The 22,097-nt window shown below is 39.9% G+C and overlaps 1 protein-coding gene across 1 annotated transcript; it reads left to right on the forward strand.

The window, feature by feature from the left end:
• Positions 1-2,052: 2,052 nt before the first annotated feature.
• GPR33 (G protein-coupled receptor 33) lies at positions 2,053-3,075 on the forward strand. The gene has a single exon (XM_068534513.1). It carries the CDS (start codon positions 2,053-2,055, stop codon positions 3,073-3,075), a length of 1,023 nt encoding a protein of 340 aa, XP_068390614.1.
• The last annotated feature ends 19,022 nt before the right edge of the window (positions 3,076-22,097 follow it).

The raw sequence follows: 22,097 nt of genomic DNA on the forward strand, positions 1-22,097 counted from the left end.
ACTATAGATACACACACGCCACAGAGACACACACCATATATGCACATACACACAGACAAATGCACCACAGATATATAGACAGACTACAGACACACACACATAGACACACACAGGCCATACACACACAGTATCAGAAATCCTCCATGGGATTTTGTTTCTCCTTGTCTACTCAAGCCCCAATGTCTATCCAGTTTCCACCATGTTCACCATCTCATTAACATCTCACCTCCCGCTACTGGTCTCTTCTCTCCATCCTACTCCTTCCCAGATAGGGAACACAAGCTCTTTTCTTTCCATTCCCCAGAGCAACCACCAACACAAGAAGTTGTGATTAATGAGGTTAAGGGAGACATTACATCATGTCAAAACATAACAAATGGATTAAAATTAAATATTAGACATTCCTCATTTTAAATCCCCTGTGTCATCTCTGCTTCTCAATAGCTCATTGACCCTTCCTCCTCTGCAAGCCTCCTAGCCTCCTGCTGTGTTTTCCTGGGGCCCCTCTCTGAAGACCATCCTCCCTCCTCCCCCTCTTCTCATGGTCCCAGGACCTTCACCCAGCCTCTTCCTTGGGTTCCCACTCTTTCACTCATCATTGCCTATCCATTCCATGTCCCAAAACTTCACTTTTTATTCCCAAACAGACTACCAAGGTATCTCCCTGAAGAGAACCATTTTTCTACTTTGGGGGAAATTTTTGCAACTCCCTTAGCTGGCAGAATTAACATAGTTATGGTTTTAACAGCAATTATTTTATTTCTTCTCTCTGTATATTCTTAGGATGTTTTTGATTAGTGAAAAAAATCATTAGTAATTTCCATTGCTTTATCCAATTTATCAAAAACCAATTTGTTGATGTGACTGTTATAATAGCTATTTTCCAAAATATTCTCACATTTATATTTTCAATACTATAGGAGCAGTTATTCAAGAAATGGGATATTTTGGATAATCAAATACTCCATTTCATGGAACGTTATCAAAATACACTACACATGAATTACCAGTTTTCAAAGAAGTAACATAAAACATTTATAGGGTTCCCCACCTGCCACAGTGGAGGTATGGTGGGAGATGTTGATGAATATGAAATTCAGGCTTACCCCTGTAAGCCTCACTTTCTCCTCTGTTTAAACATTTGCCTTTGTATGGAAAAAAATAAATTATTTTTATATAAAGTTTCTTGCATACAACAAGTACTGGATAAATATCAGTTCCTTGACTTCTCTCTGTCTTTGCCCTCCCCAAGTAAAAAAGAACTACTGCTATATTCTACCATACACTTTCCTCTTCCATTGATGATTTTGAAGGTGCTTCACAATCTTAGGGTGCCGAAGGTCTCCCATATGAATATCAGTTCTTACTGTTATGTGCTGAGTGTTAGAATACTAGGTAATAGCATTTACTATATATAATTAGCTCATGGGAGAAATCTAATTATAGCTCCCTATGATTACCAACTTGCAGCCATTGTTGTCATTTTTGTTATTCAATTTCGTTAGTAACATTGCCCTGACCAAGTCTTAGTCAAGTAAAACTGATTCTACACTGCCTTATTCAAGAATCTGTGCCCATCAAGAAGGGTCAGACTTCTGGTTAATGTCTAAATAGAATTTTTTTTTTTTTGGCTGAGCCAAGGTGGCACACGGGATCTTAATTACCCGACCTGGGATAAAACTCGTGCCCCCTGCAGTGGAAGTGTGTAGTCCTAACCACTGGATTGCCAGATAATTCCCTAAATAAGATATTTTTAGCTGCCTAAATTAATTACTTAACGAAGTCAGAATATTCCAAACTTATTTCTATTTCACATTAATTTCATTGCATCTGTAGTATTTCTATTTTTGATGCCCAAATTAATCTGATCTTAATTCCTCACACAAAATAAAAGAAAAATATCTGATTTGTATTATTGTAAAAATGTTGTTTGTCATTTTAAAAATATTGTCATTTTGACTATGAATATGCAAAAATTACTATTTTAATTTCTATATTTAACAATTTCTTTTGTTTCTTTTTTGTTGTTATTTTCAGTTTCTCATTCCAATTATGGATCTGATCAACTCTAATGATTACCTGCTCAATGTCTCTACTTTAATAAGAAACAGCGTTCACATTCCAACACCTGCCTCAAAAGTGATTGTTGCACTTCTTTTGTTCACGTCATTTATAATCGGCACTATCACCAATGGTCTCTACCTATGGGTGTTAAAATTCAAAATGAAAAAGACTGTTAATAATCTCTTATATTTTCATCTCATTCTCTCTTATTTTATTTCAACATTATTTTTGCCATTTCTGGCCATCTCCTACCTTCAGGACAATCACTGGAGCTTTGGAATGGTCACGTGCAAGGTCTTCAATAGCATTTTGTCTGCAGGGATGTTTGCCTCTGTTTTCTTCCTCTCAGCCATCAGCATTGATCGTTATCTTCTCACTCTTCACCCGGTGTGGTCACAGCTGCACCGAACCCCACGCTGGGTTTCCAGCATCATCTTGGGAGTCTGGATATTTGCCACTGCCCTCAGCATGCCCTATGTGGTTTTCAGGGAGGCACATGATGACCATAAAGGAAGAGTGACCTGCCAGAATAACTATGCTGTGTCTACTAACTGGGAAGGCAAAAAGATGCAAACATTAAGAAAATGGATTCATGTAGCCTGTTTCAGCAGCCGCTTCTTGCTGGGCTTCCTTCTGCCTTTCCTCATCATCACCTTTTGTTATGAAAGAGTAGCCAAAAAGATGAAAGAGAGGAGCCTCTTCAAATCCAGCAAGCCCTTCAAAGTCATGATGACTGCCGTTATCTCTTTCTTTGTGTGTTGGATGCCCTACCATGTATACCAAGGCTTAATTCTCACTAAGAACAGATCACTACTTTTCCAGTTGACTCTGATACTCACAGTGATAAGTACTTCTTTCAATACTGTCTTTTCTCCCACACTCTACCTATTTACTGGGGAGAACTTCAAAAAGGTTTTCAAGAAGTCTCTTCTTGCTCTTTTTGAGTCAACATTCAGTGAAGATTCTTCGGGAGAAAGGACACAAAACCTAAATTCAGAAGCCGATATTTAAATTCTGGATCCCAGAGCAAAGAATGGATTCTTAGTCAATGATATCACCAGAGACAGACCCTCAACTTTTGTATAATATAGTCCCTATATTAGAGAGACACCTGGGCTGTACTATAGTTAGATCTATGAATATTATAAGGGCTGTAAAATGTGATGGATGATGTTGCAAATGTGATTTTTTTTTTTTTTACTTTTGTTGTGGTAAAATATATATAACATATAACACCATTTTTCATTGTACATTTTAGTGGCATGACCTAAATTCACAATATTTTGCAACCATCACCACTATCCATTTCCAAAATTTTTTATCGCCCAAAAGAGAAACTCTACCCATTAAGCAATAACTCCTCTTTCATGCCCCCCCCGCCCTTTCCCCTAGCTCCTCATATCCTCCAATCTGCTTTCTATCTCTATGAATTTGCTATTCTAGATATGCCATATAAGTGGAATCATACAATATTTCTCCTTTTGTGTCTGGCTTATTTAACTTAGCATAATGTTTCCAAGGTTCATCCATGTTGTAACATGTATCAGAACTTCATTCTTTTTATGGCTAAATAATATTCTGTTATATGTATATACCACATTTTGTTTATCCATTCTTCTGTTGAGAGACATTTGGGTTGTTTCCACCTTTTGGCTATTGTGAATAATGCTACCATGAACACTGGTGTACACGTGTCTGTTTGAGTCTTTGTTTTCAATTATTTTGAATTGCTGGGTCATGTGGCAATTCTATGTTTAAGTTTTTGAGGAATTGCCACTTTTTTCCAAAACAGCTGTACCATGTTGCATTCTCATTAGCAATGTACAAAAGTTCTAGTTTCTCCACACTCTCACCAACACCTATTATTTTCCTTTTTTTCAACTATAGCCATCCTAGTTGGTGTGAACTGATGCAAATGTGATTCTCAACCTTTGATTTTTGAGGCTATAGGAATAGAATATCATTTTCTGAATACCAATAGCACCCATCAATCTGAATTTTCTGTCACGGAATTTTCTACCAAATAGACATTTAGACCAAGGTCTTTATTCAGATAGCACCTAAATTATTTAATTGGTATGAACAAAATTTAAAGTGCAGACGACAAGGCACTCATCTTGTCATCTCCATGTTAAAGAACAAAGAATTTATACTTTAATGTTTTAAGTATAAAGATACTTTAAATGTCTTTTTAATATTTATGGATTAAGCTGTCACAGAAATATGGGACTAACACAATTATAAATGTTTGTGAGCCTGCCTGGGTAATGTCACAGTACATTTAACTCTAAAATAGCAATAACAAAATTAACTTTGTTTCCCTGGTTTTCAAGTTTTGCATCAAGTTTCTGAAAAATATTACAGCACCTAAGTTATATAGGACCATATGGTATCAGTGACCTATTACCTTTTATATATTTAGTTAGTTCTATCTGTCGGTCAATACATATCAATCAATAGATAGTTCTATCTAGTTCAACTAATACAGAAGGCAGACATTTAGGCCACAACGCAAACTCAGTCCCTAAATATTTCAGTTAGCTTTGCACAAACAATTCCAAGCCACAGGCGTACATCTTCCTCAGAAATCCCCCAAAAGGATGATATTAATTACAAAGGGTTACAGAGAGGAAGGGAAATTAACCTTCATTACTAACTTTTCATAGTGGGAAAGTGATAGTAGTTCTATGCCCTAGAAATTCTGCTAATCGACTTGGCATCACTGCTTTCTTGGGCAACTAGAGGCTTGGCCTCTCTCACTTTGAATATAAGGGGCAAAAAATTTTGGGTAGGTGAACAGTTTCATTGTTGGCCCCTATTTCAAGCTTTTGGAGCCTTGAATAGTGTCCCAGAGATGGAGAAGTAGGATGGAAGACCAGGCTGTGGCTCTGAGTGGCCCTTCAGCAAGAAGGGGCTGCTGCTCCGTGCCTCCACACACTCTCCCAGGGCCTGACAAGCCCACTGGAGTTTATGATGCAGGACTTAAGAAAGCAAGTTATTGGATGGAACATAATGATTCTTTGAAACAAGAATCCTACTTTGGAAACCTAACAGCCACAGAGCCTTTGGCCTCCCTCCTCATATTTGCTACAGTAACAAACAAGGAAGTGCTCTTTCCGGGCTCTTTTATGTACTTTGTTCCATCTCTCTGTAGATTGTAAACTCCTCAAGGACAGAGAGAAGCCTATCAGTCACACTATTTCTTTTCTAAAGTACTATATGTAAGTGATATCCAGTAAAAGATACTTAATGAAAATTGAATATGGGTCATCACAATATGTGATTTGAAAAAGGACTTTGGGTATAAAATAATAGGATTGAACCAGATTTTTATTTAAAAAAGATTTACATCACACTTACCTTGTGCCCAGGCATGGTTCAAAATGCTTTACAAATAGTAACTCACTTAAGCCCACAGCAATTCTATGAAGTAGGTCACATTGTTATCACTATTTTACAGGCTGTGAAACTGAAGCACTTGCCCAAGGCCACACAGTAAGCAACTGGAAGAGCCAGTATTGCAAGTCCAGGCAGTCTGGTGCTAGAATCAATCCATGCTCTTAATCACCCTACCCACTGCCTGACCTCACTGTTAGGAGGCTGTGAGGCAGGGCTTCCAGCCCAGATATACATAGTCCGTTTATTTCATCAGAATTCACTCTATTGACTGCAAAAATCAAACAGAAGTGCCTAGAAAATGTCAGGATCCACATACAATGTAAAAAAAGAAAAAGCAATGAACTTGTAATCAGGAGATTTGGGTGGTGGTCTGGCTTTGCCTCTAGCTTGGTGTTTTATTTGGGGCAGGTTACCCACATTTCCTGGGCCTTACCTTCCTCATCTATAATATGGGACATCTCTGAATGAGATTATGTATATGAAATTACTTCTAAAATATAAAACACTACGTAAGTATAAGATATTATGAGGACGGTTTTTTAAGAAGTCACTTCAATTATAAAAAGTAGGGTGTAAACTTGAGAAAATTCTCCCCAAATGTAGTTTTTAATTTCCCTTAACACTATGGTTTTTTAGAAAACCTGCTTGTTATGGTTGTGTTGATCTCATCAACATCCTCACTATGGTGAATTCTCCGGACCCAAGAGGTTTATAAACAAAGAATTAGTAGCTTTCCTTTGTGGAAATGGTGTGTGGAGACAGTGTATTAAAACAGTGTGCCTATTAGCATCAAATTATATGAACCTGCTTCATTATATTAGCCTCAAACTGGCTCAAGAACAGAATATAGGGATGATTAGAGATAGGTTTCAAATGCCAGCTTATGTTCTTTCCTCAAGAAATGGCTCCTGGAGGAGCTTCAAGATGGCGGAAGAGTAAGACGCGGAGATCACCTTCCTCCCCACAAATACATCAGAAATACATCTACATGTGGAACAACTCCTACAGAACACCTACTGAACGCTGGCAGAAGACCTCAGACCCCCCAAAAGGCAAGAAACTCCCCACACACTTGGGTAGGGCAAAAGAAAAAAGAAAAAACAGAGACAAAAGAATAGGGACGGGACCTGCACCAGTGGGAGGGAGCTGTGAAGGAGGAAAGGTTTCCACACACTAGGAAGCCCCTTTGCGGGCGGAGACTGCCGGTGGCGGAGGGGGGAAGCTTCGGAGCTGCGGAGGAGAGCGCAGCCACAGGGGTGTGGAGGGCAAAGCGGAGAGATTCCCGCACAGAGGCTCGGCGCCGACCAGCACTCACCAGCCCGAGAGTCTTGTCTGCTCCCCCGCCGGGGCGGGCGGGGCTGGGAGCTGAGGCTCGGGCTTCGTAGATTGGATCCCAGCGAGAGGACTGGTGTTGGCGGCATGATCACAGCCTGAAGGGGTTAGTGCACCACAGCTAGCCGGGAGGGAGTCCGGGAAAAAGTCTGGACCTGCCTAAGAGGCCAGAGACCATTGTTTCGGGGTGCGCGAGGAGATGGGATTAAGAGCACCGCCTAAACAAGCTCCAGAGACGGGCGCGAGCCGCAGCTATCAGCGCCGACACCAGAGACGGGCATGAAATGCTAAGACTGCTGCTGCAGCCCCCAAGAATCCCGTGTGCAAGCACAGGTCACTATCCACACCTCCCCTCCCAGGAGCCTGTGCAGCCAGCCACTGTCAGGGTCCCGTGATGCAGGGACAACTTCCCCAGGAGAACACATGGAGCGCCTCAGGCTGGTGCAACATCAGGACAGCCTCTGCTGCCACAGGCTCGCCCGGCACTCCGTACCCCTCCCTCCCCCCGGCCTGAGTGAGTCAGAGCCCCCAAATCAGCTGCTACTTTAACCCCAACCTGTCTGAGCAAACAACAGATGCCCTCAGGTGACCTACATGCAGAGGTGGGGCCAATCGAAAGCTGAACCCCAGGAGATGTGCAAACAAAGAAGAGAAAGGGAAATCTCTCCCAGCAGCCTCAGGAGCAGTGGATTAAATCTCCACAATCTACTTCATGTACCTGCATCTGTGGAGTACCTGAATAGACAACAAATCATCCCAAATTGAGGTGGTAGACTTCGGGATCAACGATAAATATATTTTTTTCCCTTTTTTCTTTGTCCGTGTGATGACAGGGTCTTGGTGCTCTGACCGGGCATCAGGCCTGTGCCTCTGAGGTGGGAGAGCCAAGTTCAGGACACTGGTCCACCAGAGACCTCCCAGCTCCACATAATGTCAAACAGTGAAAATCTCCCAGAGGTCTCAATCTCAACGCCAAGACCCAGCTCCACTCAACGACCAGCAAGCTCCAGTGCTGGACACCCTATGCCAAACCACTAGCAAGACAGGAACACAGCCCCACCCATTAGCAGAGAGGCTGCCTAAGATTATAATAAGGTCACAGACACCCCAAAACACACCACCAGACGTGGACCTGCCCACCAGAAAGACAAGATCCAGCCTCACCCACCAGAACACAGGCACTAGCCCACTCCATCAGGAAGCCTACAAAACTCACTGAACCAACCTTACCGACTGGGGGCAGACACCAAAAACAACAGGAACTATGAACCTGCAGCCTGAAAAAAGGAGACCTCAAACACAGTAAGTTAAGCAAAATGAGAAGACAGAGAAACACACAGCAGATGAAGGAGCAAGGTAAAAACCCACCAAACCAAACAAATGAAGAGGAAATAGGCAGTCTACCTGAAAAAGAATTCAGAATAATGATAGTAAAGATGATCCAAAATCTTGGAAATAGAATGCAGAAAATACAAGAAACATTTAACAAGGACCTAGAAGAACTAAAGAGCAAACAAACAATGATGAACAACACAATAAATGAAATTAAAAATTCTCCAGAAGGAATCAATAGCAGAATAACTGAGGCAGAAGAGTGGATAAGTGACCTGGAAGACAAAATAGTGGAAATAACTACTGCAGAGCACAATAAAGAAAAAAGAATGAAAAGAATTGAGGACAGTCTCAGAGACCTCTGGGACAATATTAAACACACCAACATTCGAATTACAGGGGTCACAGAAGAAGAAGAGAAAAAGAAAGGGACTGAGAAAATATTTGAAGACATTATAGTTGAAAACTTCCCTAATATGGGAAAGGAAATAGTTAATCAAGTCCAGGAAGCGCAGAGAGTCCCATACAGGATAAATCCATGGAGAAACACGCCAAGACACGTATTAATCAAATTATCAAAAATTAAATACAAAAAAAAAATAAATACAAAGAAAAAATATTAAAAGCAGCATATTAAATATTAATATTAAAAGGGAAAAACAACAAATCACATACAAGGGAATCCCCATAAGGTTAACAGCTGACCTTTCAGCAGAAACTCTGCAAGCCAGAAGGGAGTGGCAGGACATATTTAAAGTGATGAAAGGGAAAAATCTACAACCAAGATTACTCTACCCAGCAAGGATCTCATTCAGATTCGATGGAGAAGTTAAAACCTTTACAGACAAGCAAAAGCTAAGAGAATTCAGCACCACCAAATCTGCTTTACAACAAATGCTAAAGGAACTTCTCTAGGCAGGAAACACAAGAGAAGGAAAAGACCTACAATAACAAACCCCAAACAATTAAGAAAATGGTCACAGGAACATACATATCGATAATTACCTTAAATGTAAATGGATTAAATGCTCCAACCAAAAGACATAGAGTGGATGAATGGATACAAAAACAAGACCCTTATATATGCTGTCTACAAGAGACCCACTTCAGACCTAGGGAACATCCAGACTGAAAGTGGGGGGATGGAAAAAGATATTCCATGCAAATGGAAATCAAAAGAAAGCTGGAGTAGCAATTCTCATATCAGACAAAATAGACTTTAAAACAAAGACTATTACAAGAGACAAAGAAGGACACTACATAATGATCAGGGATCAATCCAAGAAGAAGATATAACAATTGTAAATATTTATACACCCAACATAGGAGCACCTCAATACATAAGGCAAATACTAACAGACATAAAAGGGGAAATCGACAGTAACACAATCATAGTAGGGGACTTTAACACCCCACTTTCACCAATGGACAGATCATTCGAAATGAAAATAAATAAGGAAACACAAGCTTTAAATGATACATTAAACAAGATGGACTTAATTGATATTTATAGGACATTCCATCCAAAAACAACAGAATACACTTTCTTCTCAAGTGCTCATGGAACATTCTCCAGGATAGATCATATCTTGGGTCACAAATCAAGCCTTGGTAAATTTAAAAATTGAAGTCATATCAAGTATCTTTTCCCACCACCATGCTATGAGACAAGATATCAATTACAGAAAAAAAATCTGTAAAAAATACAAACACGTGGAGGCTAAACAATACACTACTTAATAACCAAGAGATCACTGAAGAAATCAAAAAATACCTAGAAACAAATGACAATGAAAACACGACAACCCAAAACCGATGGGATGCAGCAAAAGCAGTTCTAAGAGGGAAGTTTACAGCAATACAATCCTACCTTAAGAAACAAGAAACATCTCAAATAAACAACCTAACCTTACACCTAATGCAATTAGAGAAAGAAGAACAAAAAAACCCCAAAGTTAGCAGAAGGAAAGAAATCATAAAGATCAGATCAGAAATAAATGAAAAAGAAATGAAGGAAAAAACAGCAAAGATCAATAAAACTAAAAGCTGTTTCTCTGAGAAGATAAACAAAATTGATAAACCATTAGCCAGACTCATCAAGAAAAAAAGGGAGAAGACCCCAATCAATAGAATTAGAAATGAAAAAGGAGACGTAACAACTGACACTGCAGAAATACAAAGGATCATGAGAGATTACTACAAGCAACTATATGCTAATAAAATGGACAACCTGGAAGAAATGGACAAATTCTTAGAAAAGCACAACCTTCCGAGACTGCACCAGGAAGAAATAGAAAATATAAACAGACCAATCACAAGCACTGAAATTGAGACTGTGATTAAAAACCTTCCAGCATACAAAGCCCAGGACCAGATGGCTTCACAGGCGAATTCTATCAAACATGTAGAGAAGAGCTAACGTCTATCCTTCTCAAACTCTTCCAAAATGTAGCAGAGGGAGGAACACTCCCAAACTCTTTCTACCAGGCCACCATCATCCTGATACCAAAACCAGACAAAGATGTCACAAAGAAAGAAAACTACAGGCCAACAACACTGATGAACATAGGTGAAAAATTCTTAACAAAATACTAGCAAACAGAATCCAACAGCACATTAAAAGAATCATACACCATGATCAAGTGGGGTTTATCCCAGGAATGCAAGGATTCTTCAATATATGCAAATCAATCAATGTGATACACCATATTAACAAATTGAAGAATAAAAACCACATGATCATCTCAATAGATGCAGAAAAAGCTTTTGACAAAACTCAACACCCATTTATGATAAAAACCCTCCAGAAAGTAGGCATAGAGGGAACTTACCTCAACATAATAAAGGCCATATATGACAAACCCACAGCCAACATTGTCCTCAGTGGTGAAAAACTGAAACCATTTCCACTAAGATCAGGAATGAGACAAGGTTGCCCACTCTCACCACTATTATTCAACATAGTTTTGGAAGTGTTAGCCACAGCAATCAGAGAAGACAAAGAAATAAAAGGAATCCAAATCGGAAAAGAAGAAGTAAAGCTGTCACTGTTTGCAGATGACATGATACTATACATAGAGAATCCTAAAGATGCTACCAGAAAACTACTAGAGTTAATCAATGAATTTGGTAAAGTAGCAGCATACAAAATTAATGCACAGAAATCTCTTGCATTCCTATACACTCATGATGAAAAATCTGAAACAGAAATTAAGGAAACACTCCCACTTACCACTGCAACAAAAAGAATAAAATACCTAGGAATAAACCTACCTAAGGAGACAAAAGACCTGTATGCCGAAAACTATGACACTGATGAAAGAAATTAAAGATAATACAAATAGATGGAGAGATATACCATGTTCTTGGATTGGAAGAATCAACATTGTGAAAATGACTGTACTACCCAAAGCAATGTACAGATTCACTGCAATCTCTATCAAACTACCACTGGCATTTTTCACAGAACCAGAACAAAAAATTTCACAATTTGTATGGAAACACAAAAGACCCCAAATAGCCAAAGCAATCTTGAGAAAGAAAAACGGAGCTGGAGGAGTCAGGCTCCCTGACTTCAGACTATACTACAAATCTACAGTAATCCAGACAATATGGTACTGTCACAGAAACAGAAATATAGATCAATGGAACAGGATAGAAAGCCCAGAGATAAACCCACACACATATGGTCACCTTAATTTTGATAAAGGAGGCAAGAATATACAATGGAGAAAAGACAGCCTCTTCAATAAGTGGTGCTGGGAAAACTGGACAGCTACATGTAAAAGTATGAAATTAGAACACTCCCTAACACCATACACAAAAGTAAACTCAAAATGGATTTAAGACCTAAGGTAAGGCCAGACACTATCAAACTCTTAGAGGAAAACAAAGGCAGAACACTCTATGACATAAATCACAGCAAGATCCTTTTTGACCCACCTCCTAGAGAAATGGAAATAAAAACAAAAATAAACAAATGGGACCTAATGAAACTTAAAGGCTTTTGCACAGCAAAGGAAACCATAAACAAGAAGAAAAGACAACCCTCAGAATGGGAGAAAATATTTGCAAATGAAGCAACTGACAAAGGACTAATCTCCAAAGTTTACAAGCAGCATATGCAGCTCAATATCAAAAAAACAAACAACCCAATCCAAAAATGGGCAGAAGACCTAAATAGATATTTCTCCAAAGAAGATATACAGATTGCCAAAAAACACATGAAAGAATGCTCAACATCATTAATCATTAGAGAAATGCAAATCAAAACTACAATGAGATATCATCTCACACCAGTCAGAATTGCCATCATCAAAAAATCTACAAACAACAAATGCTGGAGAGGGTGTGGAGAAAAGGGAACCCTCTTGCACTGTTGGTGGGAATGTAAATTGATACAACCACTATGGAGAACAGTATGGAGGTTCCTTAAAAAACTAAAAATAGAACTACCCTATGACCCAGCAATCCCACTACTGGGCATATACCCTGAGAAAACCACAGTTCAAAAAGAGACATGTACCACAATTTCATTGCAGCTCTCTTTACAATAGCCAGGACATGGAAGCAACCTAAGTATCCATTGACAGATGAATGGATAAAGATGTGGCACATATACACAATGGAATATTACTCAGCCATATAAAGAAACGAAATTGAATTATTTGTAGTGAGGTGGATGGGCCTAGAGTCTGTCATACAGAGTGAAGTAAGTCAGAAAGAGAAAAACAAATACCGTATGCTAACACATATATATGGAATCTAAAAAAAAAAAAAAAGGTTCTGAAGAACCTAGGGGCAGGAAAGGAATAAAGATGCAGACATAGAGAATGGACTTGAGGACACAGGGAGGGGGAAGGGTAAGCTGGGATAAAGTGAGAGAGTGGCATGGACATGTATACGCTACCAAATGTAAAACCGATAGCTAGTGGGAAGCAGCCACATAGCACAGGGAGATCAGCTGGGTGCTTTGTGACCACCTAGAGGGGTGGGATAGGGAGGGTGGGAGGGAGGGAGATTCAAGAGGGAAGAGATATGGGGATATATGTATATGTATAGCTGATTCACTTTGTTATAAAGCAGAAACTAACACACCATTGTAAAGCAATTATACTCCAATAAAGATGTTAAAAAAAAAAGAAATGGCTCCTTGATATATATATAAAAGTGAATCACTTTGCAGTACAGTTTAAACTTATACAACATTGTTAATTAACTCTACTTCAAATAAAGAAATAAATAAGAAAGTGTATTAAAATTTTAAAAGAAAGAACGGAAGGAAGGAAGGAAGGAAGGAAGGAAGGAAGGAAGGAAGGAAGGAAGGAAGGAAGGAAGGAAGGAAGGAAGGAAGAAAGAAAGAAAGAAAGAAAGGTAGGAAGGAAGGAAGGAAGGAAGGAAGGAAGAAAGAAAGAAAGGAAGAAAGGAAGGAAGAAAAATGGCTCCTTGGTTTAGTGAGATGAATGGGCTGCCCAGCTGCTAACATATCTGAGAGGGGTTTGGTATAAAGCAGGATGATATTTGCAACACAAAGCTGATTCCATATATCTTGAGAAACTAGGGGCAACAATTATTCACAAGTCTGGTTTATGTACCTGGCACTGTGGTGAGCTCTGAGAAAAGAACAGTGAATAAGACACAATCCCTGTCTTCATGGAGCTTAAAGCCTAGTGTGGTGGTTCTGAATTGGCTCCACATTATAATTATCTGGGACACTTTTAAAAATTACCAGTGTCTAGACCTTACTCAAACCAGTTAAAACCAAAATCTCTAGGAGCAGGACCCACGAATCTGTATTTTTTTTTTTTTTTTTAAGTTTTCAGTTTGACTGTAAAATACAACCAGAATAGACGACCACTGTTTAATGGGAAAGAAAAAGGAGTAAACAGTCATTACAGTACAAAGGAGTAAGTGCCATGTTTGGAGTAACAGACAAAAGCCTCCAACCCAGGTTTCACCAGACAGAGAAGTTTTCCCTGTTGAGTGCTGCAGAACAGTGTTAAACATCTAAAGCAGGAGAAGGACAATAAGACAGAGGAAGCAGAATGTGTAAAAGCCCCAGAGGAAATGAGCACAGTGCTATAAAGCAGCACTACCCAAACCTGAATACTCATGAGCATCACCTAGTGATCTTGCTGAAATGCTGAATCTAATGCAGGAAATCTGCAGGAGGCTGAGATTCCACATTTCCAATAGGATCCTAGGGGATCCATTGCTGCTGACCCAAAGCAAGAGTATGATTGGAGAATAGATGTGAGAAGCAGGCACGGCCAAGATGAGCTGGAAAAGTCAACCAGGCCTAGATCCCAAAAGCCCCTGCTAAGGAGTTTGGACTTGATCCTAGACTTTATCACGAGGGCAACAGGGAGCCACTGAAGGGTCTTTAGCCAAAGAGTGATAGAATTAGGTTTGCATTTTATTTTATTTTTTTAAATCGATTGATTGATTGATTGATTTTTGGCTGCATTGGGTCTTCATTGCTGCACAAGGGCTTTTCTCTAGTTGCAGTGAGCAGGGGCTACTCTTTGTTGCGGTGCGTGGGCTTCTCACTGCGGTGGCTTCTCTTGTTGTGGAGCATGGGCTCTAGGTGCACGGGCTTCAGTACTTGTGGCATGTGGGCTCAGTAGTTGTGGCACGCAGGCTCTAGAGCGCAGGCTCAGTAGTTGTGGCGCAGGGGCATAGATGCTCTGTGGCATGTGGGATCTTCCCTGACCAGGGCTCGAACCCGTGTCCCCTGCATTGGCAGGCGGATTCTTAGCCACTACGCCACCAGGAAAGCCCTAGATTTGCATTTGAGAAAGACCACTCTGACACGTCAAACTAGAGGTGAGTGATCAAATGGGACAAAGTTGCAGTAATCTGGGTAACAGATGATGGGGCCTGAATAAAGAAAGTAGAAGAGGGGAATGCAGAAAAGTGGAAAGTCTTGTCCTATAAATTCTGTTCGTTGAGGGTTCAAGGGAGAGGGAGAAATTGAAGATGACTTGTATCAGTTAGTGTTCTTGAATGCAAACAGTAGATTTCATTCTGGCTGGTTTAACCCAAAACTGGCTTATAAGAGGATATTAAGTAGTTCACAAAATTATTGGGATGTCTGGAGAAACATTCAAGGCTAAGCTTCCAGGGACAGTGCCTGATGCCTGACGCAGGCCATAAAACTATCCAGGTCAGAAATCTGTCTATTTCAGTCAATGGTACCAATTACTGCTGCTGCTGTCATTGGGCCCAAAATACCAGCAACTTTGTTTTACTGCAACTGCTACTGCCACCAATGCCACTTCTGCATCCGATCTTGAACCTCCTGTGCCTGAAAGCCCTACCAACTCCGATGTCAGGAAAATGGAAGTCCCATGCAGAGCCTGTTTATTCACATTGCTCACTCCCCAGCTTAATCTTGCATGCAACTATCTAATTGGCATGCCTGCATCCTAGCTGCAAAGGAGGTTAGGGAGCTGCCTTCCGATTTCTACATGGAAGGGAAAAGGATACTTACTCATAATGTGGGAATTTCCCCACACATAAAAGTTATTCAAAAGATGACGGGGTCCATTCACTTTAACCTAAAAAGCTTTTCGGAGTGATTAGCTTCAGAAAGAGAAGCTAAACTGCATTGTGCTGAGACGTGACAGGGAGGCGAGAATCCAGAGGCTTTAAGAGTAGCAACTCTCTTAAACTTAGAAAATTAAGGCGTTATTCCCCCTCCTTCTTCTTCCCACAGAAAGGAACTCTCACACATTCCACCAATTAGAGATGAATTTGTGTTAAGGGACTGCTATTAAAATGCAAATATACCTTTTAAGAAGGTTATGTTTCATTCACAAATTAATGGGAATTACTTTAATCAGCTTCACACCAGCTGAGTGCAACTAAACACAGTACTTAGAATATTAGATTTTTGATTGTGGCCTAGAGGAAGGGAATCTTCTGAGTTGTAGGTCAAGCCTGGAGCAAATTTTGGAGATGCTAAAGGCAGCATAATACGTATAGGGAATTGCTATAAAAGAGAAAGGAGACGAAGAGTTATTCCGAAGAGAGAGTTGGTGACTAAGAAAAAATTTGCCTAGATGTGATATGGCCCTGAAAATCCGGTTTATGCCAAATTGTTTAAACTGCAGACCTTATCTTCCCTGAAGTTAAGCCCAGTCACCCCAGTTTAGTTCAGGCTTTCCAGCAGGTGGCTCCCCTTCCAAGTCCTGTCCTTCTTTTACTGGTGAAACCCAGCAGGACCCTGCAAGGTCCTCCCAGATACAAAATCCCCTCAGCACCCACACCCCTATTTCTTTTTCTGTAGAAAAAATTTTAGTCTCCTAGGCTTTCCCTGAGTTCCAAAGAGCAGATTCAAACAGTTACTAATTAGGGAAGTGAGTGAATGTAGGAAAGTAGTCAAGAAACAATAGTTCAGCCACATAACAGAGTCCCAGTTACTCCTCAAGGGATATGTATAAGAATCTGTTGCATATCTTTGAGTTGTCCTGCAGGAACTAAGACTCCTGCCCAGTGGAGGATGGTGACTACATGCTGAGACTGCAGACTGGTTAGAACAAGAAGATTGATGATTGAGATTCCTGGAGCACCACCCTATCACCTCACCACCAACCAATCAGAAGAAAGTCACACACGCTGTAGCCTCTACCCCCACTCCCCCCAGTGTTGCCTTTAAAAACTCTTCCCTGAAAACCATCTGGCAGTTTCGGGGTTTTTTAGCGTGAGCTTCCTGTTCTCCTTGTTTGGCCTTGAAATAAATCTTTCTCTGCTCCACACTCTGAAGTTTCCATTTGTTTGGCCTCACTGTGCATCAGGCACATGGACTTGGGTTCGTTCGTTCAACAACATTGGGAGGGAAAGAACACAATGGTGGAAAGAGAAATCATTTTCTAATGCTCCCTATTGTTTTCCTTGTCTCTCCCCTAAATTCTGAGCCCCCTGAGAATAAGAACAGCATCTTATTCCTCATATATTTCCAACACCTAGCTTGGTGTCTGGCATGATAAATAAATATTAATAAACAATTGGATAAATATGTGAATGCAGTTATTAATTAATTCTGAAGTTGGAATTTTCTCTATTTGTGGGGGTCTTTAGATTGTCCTTCCTCATGCATGCTGAGAATCTACAGTATTTCTTTTGCTTCACTTGCCAAAAGGAGCAAACAATCAGGGAGCTGCCATCTGATAATACTGCTTTCCCTTTTTTACCTCAAGCAAATGCAACTGAAGATTTAGATGTATATGAACAATTCATTATTGAAATTCTATTATTTATTTACTTCCTGCTGGAGTCAGTATGAGCTTTACTTAGTTACAACACTCAAAGACAATAAAAATCGTTCATTATTTTTTCTGTATCAAGTCAAATCTGATTCCAATTTTCTTCCCCCACAGTACAAAGAGAGCTCTAAGGGCTTAGGGCCATAGTGGCTCCCTCTAACATGCCTCTTAGTTAAGTCTACAAGAGCCCTTGAAGGCAGTGGCTCCAACCCTTTGTGAAATAAAATTCATATTTTATGACAAGATAATAAAAATTTAAACATAAGAATTTTTCTTTGCCCTTTGACCTCATCTCTCCTCCGCTACTGTCCATTGTGTATCTGCATTATGCATCAACCAAACCTCCCCCACCTGCAGAAATACCTGCTCAGCCGTAAAAAGCAACACTCTCCTAGCATCAACAAGACAACTCCTTAAAAGGTGACGTTCTTTCTCCATCTTGTAAGGGGCCACGAGATGATGCTTAGATCTGGATTGTATAAACTGTCAATAATGTGTCATTTAATGTACAGCTTTCTGTTTCGAAAAACTTATATAACTGTGCCTTGACTTCTAATGGGTGGAACAGTTCTCAGAGCTTTCTGAGATGCTCTTCCTGGGTTACAATCCTTGAATTTGGCTCAAATAAAATTTTCAATTTCTGTCTTAGACCGACTGATTAATTTTTTCGTAGACACCTTCCTGCCATGCAAGCTGGGCTGTATAGGAGACATTTTCACCAAGGCTAGGATCGCAGCAACCATTCTCCTCTGATGTCTTGCCATATTCCCAATGGCTGGAAAAAAACAGGTGGGGAGGGGTCAAGGACCTTGACTCATCTTACACTGATAACTCACTAAGTCAAACTTCACCTCTGTAAACTCTTGGAGAAATTAAATATTTCCGCTAAAAATGTTAACAGCAGCTATGTCTCTCTTTGTCTTCTCAGCTGTTACCTTCCCACAAAAAGATGACAAAAGAGACCTTAATGTGGCCTTTACAACCTCTTCAGTCAGTGTGCCAGATATCTTTTTCTGGCCATCCTGATCTACACTCAAGCATTCTCCACCCTGCTTTCTGCCCTGGAGGCTGGGACATCAACAGGTCCCCAGGCTTCCTAGCTATTGGCTGTTTCTTGCAATGGGGAGGTCTGGCAGGAAATGGAAGGAAGGTAGAAAATGCAGTCAGGTATTTATTTCCCTAGCTCTCTTCCTAAAGGGTCACCTAAAATTGGCTATGCTTCTTAGCAGAAGGTTCATTCCTTCTCTTAAGGGTCTATGTAAGTCTCCACCTCTGGATTCCAGACTCCCTCCTTTTCTCTCTTCAGGCCAAGGGAATGGTAACATCTCAGCTGTTACTACACTACCCACTGTGGTGCCCCTACAACCACACCTTTGTAAATAGTGCCTTTGTCAATAAAACTTTCCCAGGTTATCCTATTTAGAGTGTGTCATTTGATTGCTGATAGGACCCTGACTGATACAGTCAGTGTGATAAAATAACTTATTTTTTCTCTGACTAAAAATAATCTTCAATATTGGGCTTCCCTGGTGGCGCAGTGGTTGAGAGTCTGCCTGCTAATGCAGGGGACACGGGTTCGAGCCCTGGTCTGGGAAGATCCCACATGCCGCGGAGCGGCTGGGCCCGTGAGCCACAATTGCTGAGCCTGCGCGTCTGGAGCCTGTGCCCCGCAATGGGAGGGGCCGCGATGGTGAGAGGCCCGCGCACCGCGATGAAGAGTGGCCCCCGCTTGCCGCAACTAGAGAAGGCCCTCGCACGAAACGAAGACCCAACACAGCTAAAAATAAATAAATAAATAAATAGAGTAGCTATTAATTTAAAAAAATAAATAAATCTTCAATATCTTCTTTTCCAAATAATGTATTTGTTTATGGCACTTATCCATGGATTTCAAAGAACTATATAAAAAATAATTCCCACATTTCTTGGTAGAACGATATGAGAATAATTTTTTAAAAAGAAAAAAATCATAATTCTCATACAAACATAAAATCAACATGTGTCAAAGATTTTTATTTCATTCATACTTAACTCAGCAAGGAAGAAACCAGTAATATATTACAGCCAGTTCAAAAAAGAACTCAAATCTCCTCAAATAAAGAATTCCAAATAATTTATGCAGATACTCCCTAGCCTAGGAGGTAGATCGTAACTCCCTACCCCTTGAGTATGGGCTGTGTTTAGTGATTTGCTTCCAAAGACTAAATCATGGAAGTGGGTCTGTGTGTAAGTTTACAGTGGAGAAACTTGGCAAACACACTACCCTAGTCAGGTAATTAAGGTCAACATCATCATCAATAAGACCTGTTGACAGAATGTACCATTGATATGATGTAATCAGAAGGGCACTTCATCTCTATGGTCATCCTCAAAAACCCATAACCCTGCTCTAATCATGAGAAAAACATCAAATTCCAATAGAGGGGCATCCTACAATATACCTGACCAGTACTACCCCAAACTGTCAAGGTCATCGAAAACAAGGAAAGTGTGAGAAACTGTCATGAACTAAGGATCTTGTCCGCTAAATGTAATGTGGTATCCTGGATGGGATACAGAAAAAGAATTTAGAGAAAACCTAATAAATCTGAAAAAAGTATGGAGTTTAATTAATATACCAGTGCTGGTTTCTTAGTTGTGACAAACATACCATAGTAATTTGAGATGTTAATAACAGAAGAAACTGGGTGAGGGGTATATGGGAACTCTCTGGTATCTTTGCAACTTTTCTGTAAATCTACATCTATTCTAAAATTTAAAGTTTATTAGAGAGAGAGAGAGAACTACTCAAGGTGCTATATACTTTTAGCCAGGTAAGGAATGCTGAAATGAATTCACAAATGGGTGCAAAACTGGCAAAACCGGTCAATACCCACAGAGTAATAATCAAATTTTACATTTTTATAGACAGTATCAGTGTTCAAAGAGTTAACTTTTATCTCTACAGAGTCGTAAGATAGTCTAGTCAAAGACAAACCCTGTATAGCCCTATAGGACCAGGTAAATCCCACAGGTTTCAGCATTCTGTTAAAAAGATATCTAGAAATCTCTTTTGCCCATTTCAAAATCTTTCACAATTTTTTTCTACAAAGGATGCAAGTGTCAAAATTATTTTTAAAAGCCCTTACAACAGGCTGGCCTGACTTGACAAAACAGCTAACAGAAGTACACAAATATTCAAAAGGTTATGCAATGCTTTGCCAAGTTATCACAACACTATGAACTGAAAAATAACCCAAAGATCAAGATAATTTATCAGCCTGCCCTGGGGAAACCCTACGGACTGCCAAAGATATGCATCATTGCCTTACAGTTAAAAGCGCTTGCTTTGTTATGTTACCTAGGCAACACACCAGCAAATGGTACAGTAATAAAATAAGAATCTAGAAAAGCAAGTTGAACAAAAGAACAGTCAATATCAAGGTCCAAACTCAATTCCATTTCCTACCTGGTTGTACAAACTATTTGTGTTAAGAAGGGACTCAGCTCTTAGGTGGGAACTATCATTTTCCCAGGCCTCATATTTTTGTATTGGAGGGGCTTCAACAGGATTAACACCATGGCATCAGTTTCTGCCTATGTAAGAAGAGGCTCCATGACAAAATACCAATATATGATTATGGTTGGAGCATTTGCCCTTGGAGTTTTTATGTCAGACTCTTATTTAAATATGTTTGTTTCCTTTTTCCTCACAGTCTTAATGCATGTGCCAAGTGTCTTTTTTTTTTTGGCCACACCTTCCAGCATGTGGAACTTCCCTGACCAAGGATCGAACCCACGCCCCTTGCAGTGGAAGGTGGAGTCTTAACCACTGGACCACCAGGGAAGCCCCAAGTGTCTTTTTTTTTTTTTTTGAGAATTCTCACTTCTCTTCAATCGCTGAGGTTCAGCTTTTTGGGGGGAAACAGTTCTTACTTGTACATGAAGAACTACTGCATCCTCAATTTTCTGTAAATAACTCAATTGGCTGGATTAACAAACATTGCCACAGAAACACAAAAATTTTTTAAAGCCATAGATCACTGCATATATATTTACAAAAAGCCATAATCAAACATGCATTTCTCCTTACTAAGAGAACTTAAATAGATGTTTGAACATTAAGGCAATGATGACTCTAAAACATAATGAAATTCTAAGTTAAGGCTTTATGTTTGTTTTGAAACCCATATTCATAGGCAACTGTAACCAAAGCAAACTTTTATCTACTAGGTTGAGTTCATCTGCCTAGGATGTATTATTTATCCACTACCAACAATTCTTCTATGGGATAGCAATTAGTAGCAAACCACTGATTTATTATACTTTAATGAATTAGTCCCCTCCTTCGGTCGGTTTTATTTTGAGGCTTTAGCCTTCAGCAGCATAAGCATGTGCCACAGAAGGAACAGAGTATTTTTTTGGGTAAACTTAGAAAAATTTACAGACTGCACTGATTTTTACTTGCTTGAAATTCGGCCAGCAATCAAGAACTCAGGACCTCCTAAATATAGAAAACCTCAAAAGCATACTTGACCACAGACCCATCTCAAAACATAGATGTTCTTGATTATTGAAGCAATCAGTCGTCACCTCACTTCCTTTGAAGACTGGTACTATCCTCTCTAAACAAAGCAACAAAATGCAGAATACCATATCTTAGATGGATCTATTCTGTAATTGTTATCCTCAAGGCACAGATACTATCCTTGCTAGACCAATGTG

This window comes from Eschrichtius robustus, chromosome 1 (assembly GCF_028021215.1).
Source record: "Eschrichtius robustus isolate mEscRob2 chromosome 1, mEscRob2.pri, whole genome shotgun sequence".
Taxonomy (NCBI): Eukaryota; Metazoa; Chordata; class Mammalia; order Artiodactyla; family Eschrichtiidae; genus Eschrichtius; species Eschrichtius robustus.